Source organism: Dipodomys ordii, unplaced genomic scaffold (genome assembly GCF_000151885.1).
Source record: "Dipodomys ordii isolate 6190 unplaced genomic scaffold, Dord_2.0 Scaffold113, whole genome shotgun sequence".
Classification (NCBI taxonomy): domain Eukaryota; kingdom Metazoa; phylum Chordata; class Mammalia; order Rodentia; family Heteromyidae; genus Dipodomys; species Dipodomys ordii.
The window spans coordinates 5,981,400-5,995,655 of NW_012267329.1; the positions used below are offsets into that span (position 1 = coordinate 5,981,400).

Here is a 14,256-nt window from a genome sequence, read left to right on the forward strand (position 1 = left end):
TGCCAGCACTGATCACAAAGCAGGTGTGTCCAGGGTTCAGTGCACCAACCCAATGTCTACAGAAACAGTACAGGGATGCGAAAAAATAAGAAAATAAATGTTATAAATATTTGAATGAATTATTCTTCCAAATGAGGACTTCATTTTCTGGGTTTGCTGTCCTGTAATGGTCAACACTTGAATGCCTTCTGTATGTTCATCAGTAGACAAGAATAAACATTTATGGGCAAAGAAAACCAAACCTATCTGACTGAATTTATCTTGCTGGGCCTTTCTTCAGATCATCAGACTCAGGTCCTACTGTTTGTGATATTTCTCATCATCTACCTGCTGACTCTATTTGGAAATCTGCTTATCATATTCCTAATTCATGTTGACTCTCGACTTCACAGACCAATGTACTTCTTCCTAAAAAACCTGTCGTTTACTGACCTCTGCTTCTCTACCACCATTGTTCCCAACATGTTAATTCACTTTCTGGTGATGAGAAAGAGCATTTCATTTACTGGGTGCTCAATTCAAATGTTTTTTTTCCTTATAATGGGATGTACAGAAAGTTCACTTCTAGCAGTGATGTCCTATGACCGTTATGTGGCAGTCTGTAAGCCCCTGCACTATTCCACAATCATGACTCAGGGGTTTTGTACGCTGCTGGTCATAGGGTCCTGGGCTAGTGGGGTATCTGTATCGCTAGTAGATACCACATTCACTTTGAGTCTCCCATACCGAGGACCAAATGTAATTAATCATTATTTTTGTGAGCCTCCAGCACTCTTGAAGCTGGCTTCAGAAGAAACCTACAGAGCTGAGATGGTCATCTTTGCAATGGGTGTGGTAATCCTCCTGGGTCCCATGTCTCTCATCCTGTTCTCCTACTGGAACATCATCTCCACTGTGACTCAAATGCAATCCGGGGAGGGGAGGCTCAAGGTCTTCTCTACCTGTAGTTCCCATTTCATTGTTGTTATCTTTTTCTATGGCTCAACAATATTTACCTACATGCAGCCAAATGCTAAGAAAATGAATGAAGGTGACAAAGTGATCTCAGTGTTTTACTCCATCATAACCTCCATGATGAATCCATTCATTTACAGTTTAAGGAACAAGGATGTGAAGGAGGCATTACGGAAAGTTCTTAGAAGATAGATCCCCTCTCTGGCACATTGTAGATGATCAGGGGCGTGGATACATCCCAAAGCTCAACATCTTTGACAGGTTTAATTTGGAACCATGTGCAGTCTTAGAATAAATGTCAGCAAGGTACACCCTTTGTCTCTAGTAAAGTTTGTCTGCTGCAATCTTGCTCAAGTTTATTCTCTGTGGCTGCAACTCATTTGTCCCACAGAAGACAATTAACCACTATACTAAAAAAATGTTGTTAAACATTGAACAAGATTTCCATTCGCCTTCTTGGTCATCCTTTTTCACCCAGGAGGTATTTCCTTTTGGCCCTATACTCCACAGCTACCATATGTGTTACCCTCATGCTGGTATCATCCATCTAAGGATCTTAAAATCCTGGCAGATGTCAGGTAGCTAGATTCCAGAGTTTCCTGTGAGAAAATGCCAATACTTATATTCCCTGCTGCTTTGACACTGGGAATATGGTTTTAATCTCTAAAGTCCAAACTAATGCTATAGTCAATTCAATCCCCCAAACAGAGGGCTGTCATCACAGTCAAGGTTTGGGAATCATATATTGCTGGAAAAAAATCTTTCTTATCTCACACACTGTTTCCCTCCAAGAGTAACTGTTGTCCTGAGGGAACTAGAAGGGAGAAGCAGCTTCCTACACTAGAGCTGTCAAGTGAGAAATGCCTCGGAAGCAGGTACTCCCAGCATGCCCCTCTGCCGGGCCTGCTCCCCTTCCCTCTAGGAGTCTGATCTTGCTTTGCTCCATTAAGCCTTCCTCTGTGGAGAGCGGAGGAGAATAGTTAACATATGAACGTGTGTCTTGGAACTGACTGTGTGAGATGACTTGGCCTCTTCATCTTTTCTAAATACAAAAAAGCCTGAGTTATTTGGTGATTTCTTATGCAATGTGTTAGGCAATAAGAATAAGCTAAAAGTAAAAGAAAATTTTAAATGAAAACATTTAAATGCCAGTGTATGTAACATACAGTTCAGCTGATATGGAGAAACTATAAGATACTCCAGTGTCATCGTCAGATGCATCTAAGTCATTGGATGACTTAAGTCATGGCCCTTAACTGTGTGGCCATGTGCCTCTAGTCAAACAGTAATCCTCCTGACCCAAAGGGACACAGAATATGCTTAAGTGTAAGGTGAAAATTTTAGATTTATTGGAGGTGGCAAGTCTTTAGTGGAAATTGGAGGTGGTATGAGAAAATGAATCAATCACGTACGTATCCTGAGCACAGGTTTTTCTCACTGGTGGTCCTGTACTACTGGACCTCTCTGTTAGGGTAAAGCACTACTGGGGACACACTCACAGCATCTCACCAGACTTCAACATCTCCTCTGTCAAAAGGAGCCAAGAGTGCTCCCTGAATTGGCGACAATGGATTTTAAGATGGGAAAATTCAAGATGTATGTTTGTTTGGAGAAATAATGGTTTCATTCCAAATTCTGGTTCTCTCTGGGAATACTCAGGAAGGGAATGACAGATAGTAGTGGCATTCTGGCTTTGTTTACATCTGGGTGGGAGAGTTGAGATTAAGAAATAGTCTTAATTCTATATATTGATACCCCATTGAACTTATATCTTTGAAAAGGATGATTAAAAAAAAGCACGTGCATAACATTTCTGATGTTAACAAGTGCTATCAACTAATCAAAGGAAGGATGAGATGCAAATTTCTGCGGGAGTCTAGGAAAGGGATCTTATAGTTAAAGGATTCACTATATCTCACAGAAATTAGCATTTGAACCATGACCAGAATAGTGAGAACATGGGAACAAGGAGAGGTTTAGGGAAGAAGGTTCCACAAAGAGAAAAAAAGTCTAATAGCTTATATTTGAGATGAAGACAGAAAAGGTTTGTCTGGTGGCTGAAAAGTGACAAAGGATGGTAAAGAATAATAACACAGAGCAGGAGCATAGACAAGTAGAGCATCTGTAGCAGTTTCCTGGGGCTGTTATAACAAATGATCATAGATATTTGGGCTGGAAGCAACAGAAATATATTCTCTCATAGTGTTGGAGGTCAGGAACACCCATAAGGCGCCAGCAGACCAAGGTTCCTCTCCAGGCTGTAGTAAAAAAGCCTCCTTCTCATCCTGCTTCTGGTGACCTGCAATGTTCATCGGTGGCAGCCTAACTCCAACCCCTTCCACTCTCATCTTACAATCTTTACTCTATCCCTGTGTCTTTCTCTGTTTTCATGAGAATGCTTACAATTGGGCTTAGGGCCCACCCCAAAGCAGGATGACTTCATCTCAGAAAGTCCCTTAATCACATTGATGAAGACCTTTCTTCCAAGATGGACATCTTCAGAGCCTCCAGGTGGACATACCTTTGTGGATGATACTATCAGCTTTGATAGTCCTGAAAAGATGGTGCTAAATTTTTACTTTGTCTTCAATAAAAACTGCTTATTGTATATATATATATATATATATGTGTATATATATATATATATGTATATGTATATCAGGTTTGAATTCAAGTCCTTATGCTTGTATTGTTAGGCAGGCATTCTACCATCTTGTTCTGCCTCAGGTATCTTGTGTATAGCTTCCCAATAACCAAATGCAGTTAGAGCACTCTGAACAAAAAATGCAGTCAAGTCCAAAATCTTCTGTGAACTCTCAGTCTTGCATTATAATGCAGAGGATAAAGGGTAAGCAGTTAGCTCTTTCTGTTATTAGGTTCTATATCCAAGGATTCAGTTATACATCATAAAAATACATATTTTTTAAATGACTCAATAACTGGACATTTTAGGTACTAAAAGTAATTTCCAAATGATTTACAATATAGAGGATGTGCGTCACTACTCAGTCTATGTAAGGGGCATGAGCATCCAGGATTTTGGTATCTTTGGGGTTCTGAAATGACTCCTCTACAGACACTAAGAGATGGCTATCTGTCCATCAGCTTCATTTTGCTCTATCACCATTACTGAAATTTCTACTTGAAAATGTCAAAGGTCTGGAGATCCCAGCGATCCATAGGGTTGTTTGAAATCCTTCAGGGTGGTAAGTGACATCAGATGAGATTCAGGGTATTTCTGTTTCAGATGATTATTTTCAAATACCTCAGGGATCTCTTAGGCTAGAAAGATTTTTTAAAAAACTTAATAGCTCTGATTGCTCCAGGGAATAGTATGATTATAACAAGTCTCAGGAACTCAGGTTGGAAAACTTCCTTTAGAAAAATTCTCCTAACAGGTTTCTTAGTGCATTTGGGATGGTGTTCTTTAATAAAGTAGTGCTCCCTGGGTTGGAGTGAAGTCTCAGAGATGAGGTCCCAACCTCAGTACACTTGGGAAAAGGCCACAGAGGTGGCCTGCTAGGATAATGGTTGGCAGGCCACAGGTGCAACACCTTTCTTCCTTTAGTAATTCCTCTCCATCACTAAACTCATTTCCTGTGTGTGCACCTGCCAATACTTCAGGTGAGAGCAGTTAAGATGCTGGTGGGATTCATCTTTTCAGGGAACCCCAATCTTGATCCTGTTCATGGAGGAGGAGAGCTTTGCCTTTCACTCTCTACACTTCCCTTTTTTTCCATCTGGCTTTTAGAGACTGTAGAGATTCTTCATGAGCCAGATTCTGCAGCTCCTCTGAGGATGGCTAAGCTCTTCACAGTATAACAGAGTGCCTGCCAGGGCTGAAGATTCTGCCTCACCTTTGTCACTAAAAGCCAAGTTAACCAAATCTCTACCACTCCTTGTTCCAACACACATCCTTCACTATTATTTAATTTATCCTAATTTAAGAAAATAGGTTTTGTTTGAAAAAATACTAACGCTGCATTTGGGGGGCATTGTGGGGTTTGAACACCTGCTTGCTAGACAGGTGCTCTGCTACTTGAGCCATAATCTAGTTGATTACTTTTTTGCTGGTCTTGGGGCTTGAATTCTGGGTCTGGATGCTGGTCTGGATGCTGCCCTCCAGCTTAAGGCTGGTACTCTACCACATGAGCCACAATGCCACGTCAAGCTATTTTGAGTAGTTTATTGGAGATAACAGTCTCTTGGACTTACCTGCCAGGGTTGGCTTCAAGATCGCTGCCTCCTGAGTAGCTAGGACTACAAGCTTGAGCCATTGGTGCCTAGTATTTTTTTTAACATTTAGTAAAGGTTTTATGTTTTTGTAAGAACTGACCTCAGAGTGTGATCCTCTATGGCTTCTATTATAGCTGAAGTGAACCATTAGTAATTCTCCTATAATATTTACCATTTATTTATTGTCTATTACATTTTAAATATTAGGTTTTTTAATTCTTGAGCTTCTATGTATGGTCTCATTGTGTATCCATTTTATTGTTCAAATTTTATTTTGTGAAATGTTCATGCACTTAAAATATTTTGAGTGAAAGTTATTATTGTGTCCTTTTTAATTTTGTATTTTTATTGTAGACCCCAAATTCCTTTAACTCAAGAGGTTGACAAATGCTCATTTTATTTTTATGGTTATGTTTAATTACATCTGTGCATGTAAGTGGGCAGTACATAGATATACATTAGACTCACTCAAGTATTTTTCTTTAATAAGGGACTAAGAACTGGTTCTATATGATTTTGTAACTATCTAGTCATTTTCCATAGCATGACTTGGCTTAATAGTGTGCATTTTTCTAGCTGAAATGTTATATTAACATTAAGCTAATTCTTTGACAACCTGTATAGACTGATTTTCTTCCATATATTAGGCATAGTAACTATCTCACATAGACTTAAAGAAAATTAAAATTGAATGCAAAGAAATTAAAATTTTACTGCTATAATAAACCCAAGCAATGGTAACTTGTGATATTACTGCCACAGAAGATAAAAGTATGTAGGAAACAGCAAGACAGCATATGGAGTATATGAAGAATGCTACTGAGTAATATTATCAAAGAGGCAAAGATGTGACAAAGAACCTTCTTTATGCTGAAACTAAATGAATTTATACAAGGATACAATCCTAGTATTCTAGTCAGCTTTTATTTTAACTTTTCATTCCTTACTCACCATGATCTTTAGAATTATTTTGTAACTATAATGAAAGGTTTGCTTTTGAATACCTTATGAGACTTCACTGGACCTATGTCACATCAATTTCTTTGATTCTTGAAACTACATAAAAGGATAGGTGCAATTTAAGTGACACAACACGATTGTCATGACTAACAGTTACTAATTAAGTGGTCAAAGCAAAGGTTCATCTTGGGGCATTTCACACTGAATCTTTCCCATTGGAACTATGAAAAAGAAAATTAAAGGGACAAAAGGAGACTTAGCTTTTACTGAGCAAAGAGAACTGAGCCTTTTATGAAAGGATAAAAATCAATATCTCTGTTTTAGATACTGGTTAATAAAATACCTAAGGATCCTCAGGTTTTAGAAAGAACAGATTCAGGGACTTTTGTGGTTCTATATGACTTTTTGGACTGTCTTCTTTTTCTCAGTGAAAAATAACATTGAAATTTTGATAGGTATTGGGTTAATTGTAGATTGGTTGGGGATTGTGGTCATTTTCATGATATTAATTCTGCTAATCCAGGAACATGGGAGGTCTTTCTACTCCTGATGTCTCCTGTGATTTCTTTCTCCAGTGTTTCAGAGTTTTCGTTGTAAAGGTTTTCCAGTGATTTATGCTAATTCTTAAGTACGTTTTGGGGGGGCTAATTGCAAACCAAGTTGTTTTCCTGATTGCCATCTAATTGTTGGTATATAGAAAGCTTGTGATTTTTGTGGGTTGAGTTTATATCCTACTAATTTACCAAAGTCATCAGTTCTCAGAACTTGAGGATGGAATCTTTAGGGTCCTTTTGAAATGGAATCATATCATCTGCAAATAGAGACAGTTTTATTTCATTCTTCCCTATTTGGATCATCTTTATCTTTATCTTGCCTTATTACTCTGGCTAGAGATTCCAGCACTTTATTGAAGAGGAATAGAGAATGTGGAAATCCTTGTCTTTGTCCTGATTTTAGAATAAATGGTTTTAGTTTTTAACCAATTAGTATCATGTTGGCTATAGATTTGTCATAAATAGTCTTTATTATCTTGAGGTATGTGCCTTCTATTCCTTTTAATCATGAAGGAATGTTACAATTTGGTCAGAGGCATTTTCTACATCTGAGATTATGTGATTCTTTCCTTGAATTTGTTAATGAGTTTATTAACTTACATATATTGAACCAACCTGGAATACCTGGGATAAAACCAATTTGATTGTAGGATATGATTTTCATTAGTTGATGACTATGGCTAGCAGTTGTTTTGTTAAGGAGTTTTACATCTATGTTCATCAAGGAGTTTGGTCTATACTTCTCTTTTTCTGTTGACTCCCTGGCTGGGGGATAAGTTCAATGCAGGCGTTAAAGAATGAGTTTTATTGTGATCCTTCCCTTTTTATTTCTGTGGTATAAACAGGATCCACCATTCATGGGACAGGAGAACCAATCCTCTGTGACAGAGTTTGTCTTCCTAGGCCTCTCACAGGACGAACAGACACAAGTCCTGCTCTTCTTCCTCTTCCTGGCCATCTACCTGCTCACTGTGCTTGGAAACCTGCTGATCATTGTGCTCATTCACATTGACTCCAGACTCCACACACCCATGTACTTTTTCCTTAGAAACCTCTCCTTCGTTGATTTCTGTTTTTCTACTACCATAGTTCCCCAAATGCTTTTCCACTTCTTAGCAAAGGAGAAAACCATTTCCTTTGTTGGATGTGCAACACAAATAGTAATGTTACTTCTGTTTGGCTGTACAGAGTGTGCACTGCTGGCGGTAATGTCCTATGACCGCTATGTAGCTGTCTGCAAGCCCCTGCACTACTCCACCATCATGACACAGGGGCTATGTGTCCAGCTTGCCATAGGGTCCTGGGCCAGTGGAGCATTTGTGTCCCTGGTGGATACTACATTCACCCTGCATCTTCCCTACCGAGGAAATCACATCATCAACCACTTTTTCTGTGAGCCTCCTGCCCTCCTGAAGCTGGCCTCAGCAGACACTTACAGCACAGAGATGGCCATCTTTGCCATGGGGGTGGTAATCCTGCTAGCTCCTGTCTCCCTCATCCTGGTCTCCTACTGGAACATCATCTCTACCGTGATCCATATGCAGTCTGGGGAGGGCAGGCTGAAGGTTTTCTCCACCTGTGGTTCTCATCTCATTGTTGTTGTTCTCTTCTATGGCTCAGCGATATTTGCCTACATGAGGCCCAACTCCAAAATAATGAGTGAGAGGGATAAAACGATCTCTGTGTTCTACTCAGCAGTGACACCCATGCTGAATCCCATCATTTATAGCCTGAGGAACAAGGATGTCAAGGGGGCCTTCAGGAGAGTGATGGCAAAATAGTTTGTATTACATGGTGGCATTGGATTCTGATGTCCATTGTAGCAATATTGTAAGAAGATAATGGAATTGTCATTCCATTCATCCACATTTTTTTCTATTTTCCTCCATTAAGTCTTATATCAGATGAACAAATTTCCTAACCAAAGAGAAGAATCATACTGTTAAATATAGAAAAGAAGTATAAGGTGAGGAGAAAGAAAGGAAGACATACAAGTATAAAGGGGATGTAGGGAGAAAAGAATAGAGGAAGGAAAAGGGAAGGGAGGGAGGGAAGGAAGGAAGGGGGAATGGAGAGAAGACAAGGAAGAAAAACAAGCACTTTTCAGCTTGTTCAAGTAGCTAAGTAGCTCTAGGTCTATATGTCCAAAACAAATAACCATTCAGCAACAACACAAAACCCTAAAACCAGCCATCAGAGATGAGCAATTGTCTCAAATGATGGATTTCTTTCTTTCATTCTTGCAAACATTTGACAAATATCTTGTGAGTTCATATTGCATATGCCCCATATTTTTATGCTAAGTAAGACATAAAATTGGTGCTATATTTCTGATATAACTTTTTATCTTAAATTTAATGTTGTTTGAAGCTTAAAAGAGTACAGATGAATGGTAGAATGTTTTTAAAGAGTATATGTATATTAAGGGGAATAGCCACCTATAAGGCTTAATGTGTAAAATAAAGTGTCCAGTTTGATAACTGATTATAAAGTACTAAATCTAGGTAAAATTGAGAAAAGCTGATTTAAAACTTGCTTAAAGGGAGATGTTGATGTGCTCACCATGCAAAATGTTATGTGAAGTAATGTAAACTTTAATTATCTCCATTTATGCTTTCTATTTTACGTGTATATCAACATATAGATATATAATGCAATACATATTGAATATATTCACAATTCTATTTTTAAATCCAAAATAAAGATATTTATTATAAAATATAGAAGGGAATTAGACTTTATGAGTTCTTTGATTTCTGTATAATATCCCTTTGAGTCAATAGTTCCCTCCTATTGTTGATTGATCCTTATTTTACATGAATAAAATATCCTGACGTGGTTTAGATGCTAAGTATCTCTCAAAGAACCATGTGTTAAAGTTGGATCTCCAGGGTGGTACTACTGAGAAATAATAGAACCTTTAGTAGATTCTCAGGGACTGTTCTCAGGTTTTTACGGGCATGCCTATGGAGGATTGTGGGACCCTAGTCTCTTCCTTTCTTCTTACCGACGATGCTAGACTTGAAGACACATGGACACCTGGTGTCAATGAGCAGTTTTATTTTTCAGATAATGTCTTCCATCCCATTACCCAATTCCTGGGGTCAGCCTCCTACCTATCTGTGCCTCCCAGGCAGGGTACATCACTTTGTCCAGCTTATTTGTTGAAATAAGTTCTCACTATTTTCTTTTTTTGCCCAAGTAAACATCAAAACACAATTCACACCATCTCCCTTATGAGATGCTGGGATTACAGGCATGTACCTCCACATCCGCCTTTGATATTTTGTTTTTACAATCCTGTTGAGGGTTTCATGGAGAATAAATGATTAGAGCACAAGCATGGAACTAAGGAAAAGTCAGTAAGACTGAACTCTAGCCTAGGTGAGAAATAAAGGTCTAAGCTAGGGTTATAATTAGCAGAGGGGAAGAGGGGGAAAGATGCGCAAAGCAGAGGATATGCCTGATGAAATGACAGAGGACTAAAATATGCTTTCTGGATCTTTAGCTTGACCTGTCTGTGGAGAAAGTTATAAAGCAGGATTTGGGTGGGAAAACCAAAAGTGTTTTTTGTACTTGTTAATGGGGGCTTGTGTTAGGTGTGGCAGTGTTTTCAGTACCCTTATGTGCATCTCTAGCTATAGTAAGGCTATGCAAACACTCAGGCTATCTGATTCTGCATCATATACCTCTAGTATGTGTTTTCACTACTAGCAGAAGGCAATTACAACACTGAGTACAAATTCAGATTAGAGTCTGAAAATTTCTGAGAGCTATTAATCATGAGAAACAATGCAGAGGATAAAGGGTAGTTAGCTCTTTCTATTACCAGGTTCTGTATACAAAGATTTAACCAGTTATAAAGGAAATATTTTTTTAAATGAGTCAGTTGCCAGGAACAGGTGGCTCAAGTCTGTAATCCTAGCGACTTAAGAGGCAAAGGTCAGAGGATCACTGTTTGAAGCCACCCCAGGCAAGAATGGCCATGAAGCTTATCTCCAATAAACTACTCAGAAAATGCTGGAAGTAGTGCTATGGTTCAAGTTGTAGAGTGCTAGGAAAACTGGAAGTGGCGCTGTGGCTCAAGTGGTAGACTGCTAGCCTTGAGCACAGAGAGGCTCAGGGACAGTGCCCAGGCCCTGAGTTCAATCTCCAGACCCCGTAAAAAAAAAAAAGACTTACTAAGAAAGGATGCACATTGGTCATGTATAAATATGTCTGGATTCATATAAGAAGCTTTCACATCCACAAATTTGGTATCTTTGGGGTTCTGGAATTACTTCTTTTCAGACCCTATGAGATGACCATGCTTCTATCAGTTTCCTCATTACCGAAACTTCTGTTTTAAAGAAAAAGTCCAAGGCTTGGAGATCCCAGAGCTCCATAGGGTACTTTGAGACCTATCAGTATTGTACCTGACTTCAGATGAGATTCATGTTATTTCTTTTTCAGACTATAGTTTTTTTTCTTTTTAATTCCCAAAGGGATATCTTAGGATAGCAAGGTTACAAACATTAACAATGTTGCTTGCTCTAGGGAACAGTCCGATTATATTGGCTCTTAGGACCTCAGATTTGAGGATTTCCTTTAGGAGACTCTGGTTTCTTAATATATTTGGGGTGGTGTCCTTTAATAGAGCAGTGTTTCTTGGGTTGGGATAGAATACTTGGCAGAGATGATGTCCCAGCCTCAGCATATTCAACAAACAGGGATGGAGGTGGCCTATCAGCACAAGGGCTGACAGGCTGCAAGGACCTCGCCTCTCTTCAGTTGCTATTTCTCTCCACCATTGCGCTAACATCCTGTATTTGCACCTGTCAGGGTTCCAGGTGAGAGCAGGTAAGATGCTGAGGTGGGTGAATACTTTCAGGGAGTCGTCATCTTGATTCTGCTCATGGAAGAGGAGGGCTTGGCCTTTCCCTTTCTGTACTCTTCTTGACCTGTGGCTTCTAGGGACTAGAGGAGTTCTCCATGGGTCTTGTTCTGCGGCTCCTCTGAAGATGGCTAAGCTCTTGCCTGGGTAACAGCATGACTGCCAGTGCTGGAGACACTCTGCCTCTCCCTTGGCACTAAAAGCAAAGCTATCAAATTCTCTTCTATCTCTCACCCTTCCATTGAACTTCTGCCCCTATTATTTGTCTTTACCACAATTAAAAATGATTTTTGCTTGAATAAAAAGGAAGAATAGCTGGACCAGACTCACACCTGTAACCCTAACTACTCAAAAGGCTGAGAACTGAGGATCCCAGTTTGAAGCCAGCCTAGGTAGGAAAGTCCATAAGTTCCTTATGTCCAGTTACATATCAAACAGCCAGAAACAGACTGTGGCTCAAGAGGTAGAGTGAAAAACCTTGAATAAAAAGCTCAGAGACAGTGTCCAGGCCCCGAGTTCAAGATCCAGGACAGTTACCCCTCCAAAAAAGAAAGAAAGCAAGAATAAAGCTATACAAACTCTTGATCCATTTAGTGGTTGTATCTTAATTTTTTTTAATGGTGGCACTGGAGTTTGAACTAAGGGCCCCGTGCTTGCTAGGCAGGCTCCATAACTTTCATTTAGAACACAAAATGTAATATCATATTTTTGTGTTGAACAGGTATGTTTTTGTCTCATATGCATTGTTCAATTTACCTATTTTTGAGAACAGGGGTTTATATTTCTTACATAATTTTCTAATGGATTGCATTACTGATTTTAAGAGCTCTTCATATTTTAGGAATAATACAAATTTCTCTTAAATTTTTTGGTAAATATCCACAATTAAAATTTTTATGATAATGCTTATTAGATATATTTCAAGGTATACAAAACAATGTTATTGAACTGGGCATGACACACACCCATAATTTCAGCACATGGAAGACTGAGGCTAGAAGGTAAACTGTTCGAGACCAGCTTGACCTATAGAGGGAGACCCTGATTCAAAACAAAAAAGAAAAGAAAACTTACAACAATAAAAATAATGTTATTGGATACATATACACAGTAAAAAGGTGACTAAAGTGAAGCAAATTAGGATATGCATCACCTTACCCTTCTTCGTTTGTTGTGTGGCAAGAGCAGTTACCTTATGCTGATTTAGCATGAACCCCAAACCTGGTGCAATTTAATCCTTGTGACTATGGTGCTTTTCCACTAGTTCTGTATACTTACTTGTCCTGCATATCAGCTGCCTCCCATACTTCTACCTACGTCTTCTCATTTCCAGCTCTTACTCATTCTAATCCCTGATAGCAAGGGCTTTTATCCTCCATTCTGCTGTGTTTAAGTGCTTTTTGTAGATTTCAATGGATAAGAATAGTCATACCAACAGTTTTTCTTCTTTCTTTGTCTTTGCTTACTAATATCATGTCTCCCAGGCTCATCCACACTTTGGCAAAATGGCAGGAGCTCATTCTGTTGGTGTTCTTGAATAATATTCCACTTTACATGGAATGGAGACACCTGAAACCACCTGATGTCCATCAGTGGATGGTTAAATGAAGTGTGGTGTTTGTGTCTATTTATGTATATGAATAAACATATGTATATATATATATATATATATATATTTAACCACATGTTCCATACTTTAGTATGCTACTCAAAATGATTGTGACTGCTCAGTACATATTGTATTAACAAAGCTAAAATAATAATATATGTTATAAGAAATAGGATATGTTTCTTCTACTCCCTTCTTTTCTTTTCCACACTCCATTTTGTATTATTAAACCTAATAATACAGATAAAATTTTGAACACATGTGTTAAATTTCCTTTAAAAGTCCTCTGTAATCTTGATGAGAAGTCTAGGGAATTTCTGTAATCATGAGACCTCTATATTCTATTTATAAAGCAATGTTCTTATTCATTGATGCAGAAAATATGCTTCATAATTTTTTAAAGGGGTCTCAAAAATTTCTTAAGTGTACACCTTGCTAACTCAAGCCATTATTCCTTATTAAAAGACTTTTAGTTGTAGCCGGGCACCAGTGGCTCATGCCTAGCTACTCAGGAGGCTGAGATCTGAGGATCACAATTCAAAGCCAGCCTGGGCTGGAAAGTCCGTGAGAATCTTATCTGCAATAAGACACCAGAAAACCAGAAGTGGCGCTGTGGCTTAAGTGGTAGAGCACTCAGCTTGGGCTGAAGAGCTCAGGGACAGTGCCCAGGCCCAGAGTTCAAGCCCCATGATCAACCAAAAAAAGAAAGCATTTTAGTTATAATTTCTACTCAATATATAATAGCACAAAATGTTTATGTGCTCATCATGTTATCATAGGTTAGGGTATACTCTGATGTTTTACAATTTTATTTTATTGTAAAGATGCTGTATGAGGGGTTACAGTTATATGAATAAGGTAAGGAGTACATTTCTTTTCAAACATTGTTACCCACTCCCTTGTTTTTCTCCTACTATCCCTTCCCTCCCCGACCTCCCTCAATTCTCTTTCTCCTTGCCTGAAGTTGTAAAGCTCATTTCCAACATAGTGTCTCGTGAGTATCATTGTTGCAATGGGTTATCCTGTGGGCTCTGATTTTATAAGATACATAGTCAAGTTCTATCTAAAAA

The 14,256-nt window shown here is 38.7% G+C and overlaps 2 protein-coding genes across 2 annotated transcripts; both read left to right on the forward strand.

Annotated features, from left to right (window-relative positions):
• Window positions 1-222: 222 nt before the first annotated feature.
• On the forward strand, window positions 223-1,146 carry LOC105995102 (olfactory receptor 2D3-like). Its single transcript, XM_013028767.1, has one exon. The coding sequence runs from the start codon at window positions 223-225 to the stop codon at window positions 1,144-1,146; it is 924 nt and encodes a 307-aa protein (XP_012884221.1).
• Window positions 1,147-7,561: 6,415 nt separating this feature from the next.
• On the forward strand, window positions 7,562-8,485 carry LOC105995099 (olfactory receptor 2D3-like). The gene has a single exon (XM_013028765.1). The coding sequence runs from the start codon at window positions 7,562-7,564 to the stop codon at window positions 8,483-8,485; it is 924 nt and encodes a 307-aa protein (XP_012884219.1).
• The last annotated feature ends 5,771 nt before the right edge of the window (window positions 8,486-14,256 follow it).

What these genes read in the sequence shown, in the direction of transcription:
- LOC105995102 (XM_013028767.1), top strand. Translation starts at nt 223, where the DNA reads ATGGGCAAAGAAAACCAAACCTATCTGACTGAATTTATCTTGCTGGGC.
- LOC105995099 (XM_013028765.1), top strand. Translation starts at nt 7,562, where the DNA reads ATGGGACAGGAGAACCAATCCTCTGTGACAGAGTTTGTCTTCCTAGGC.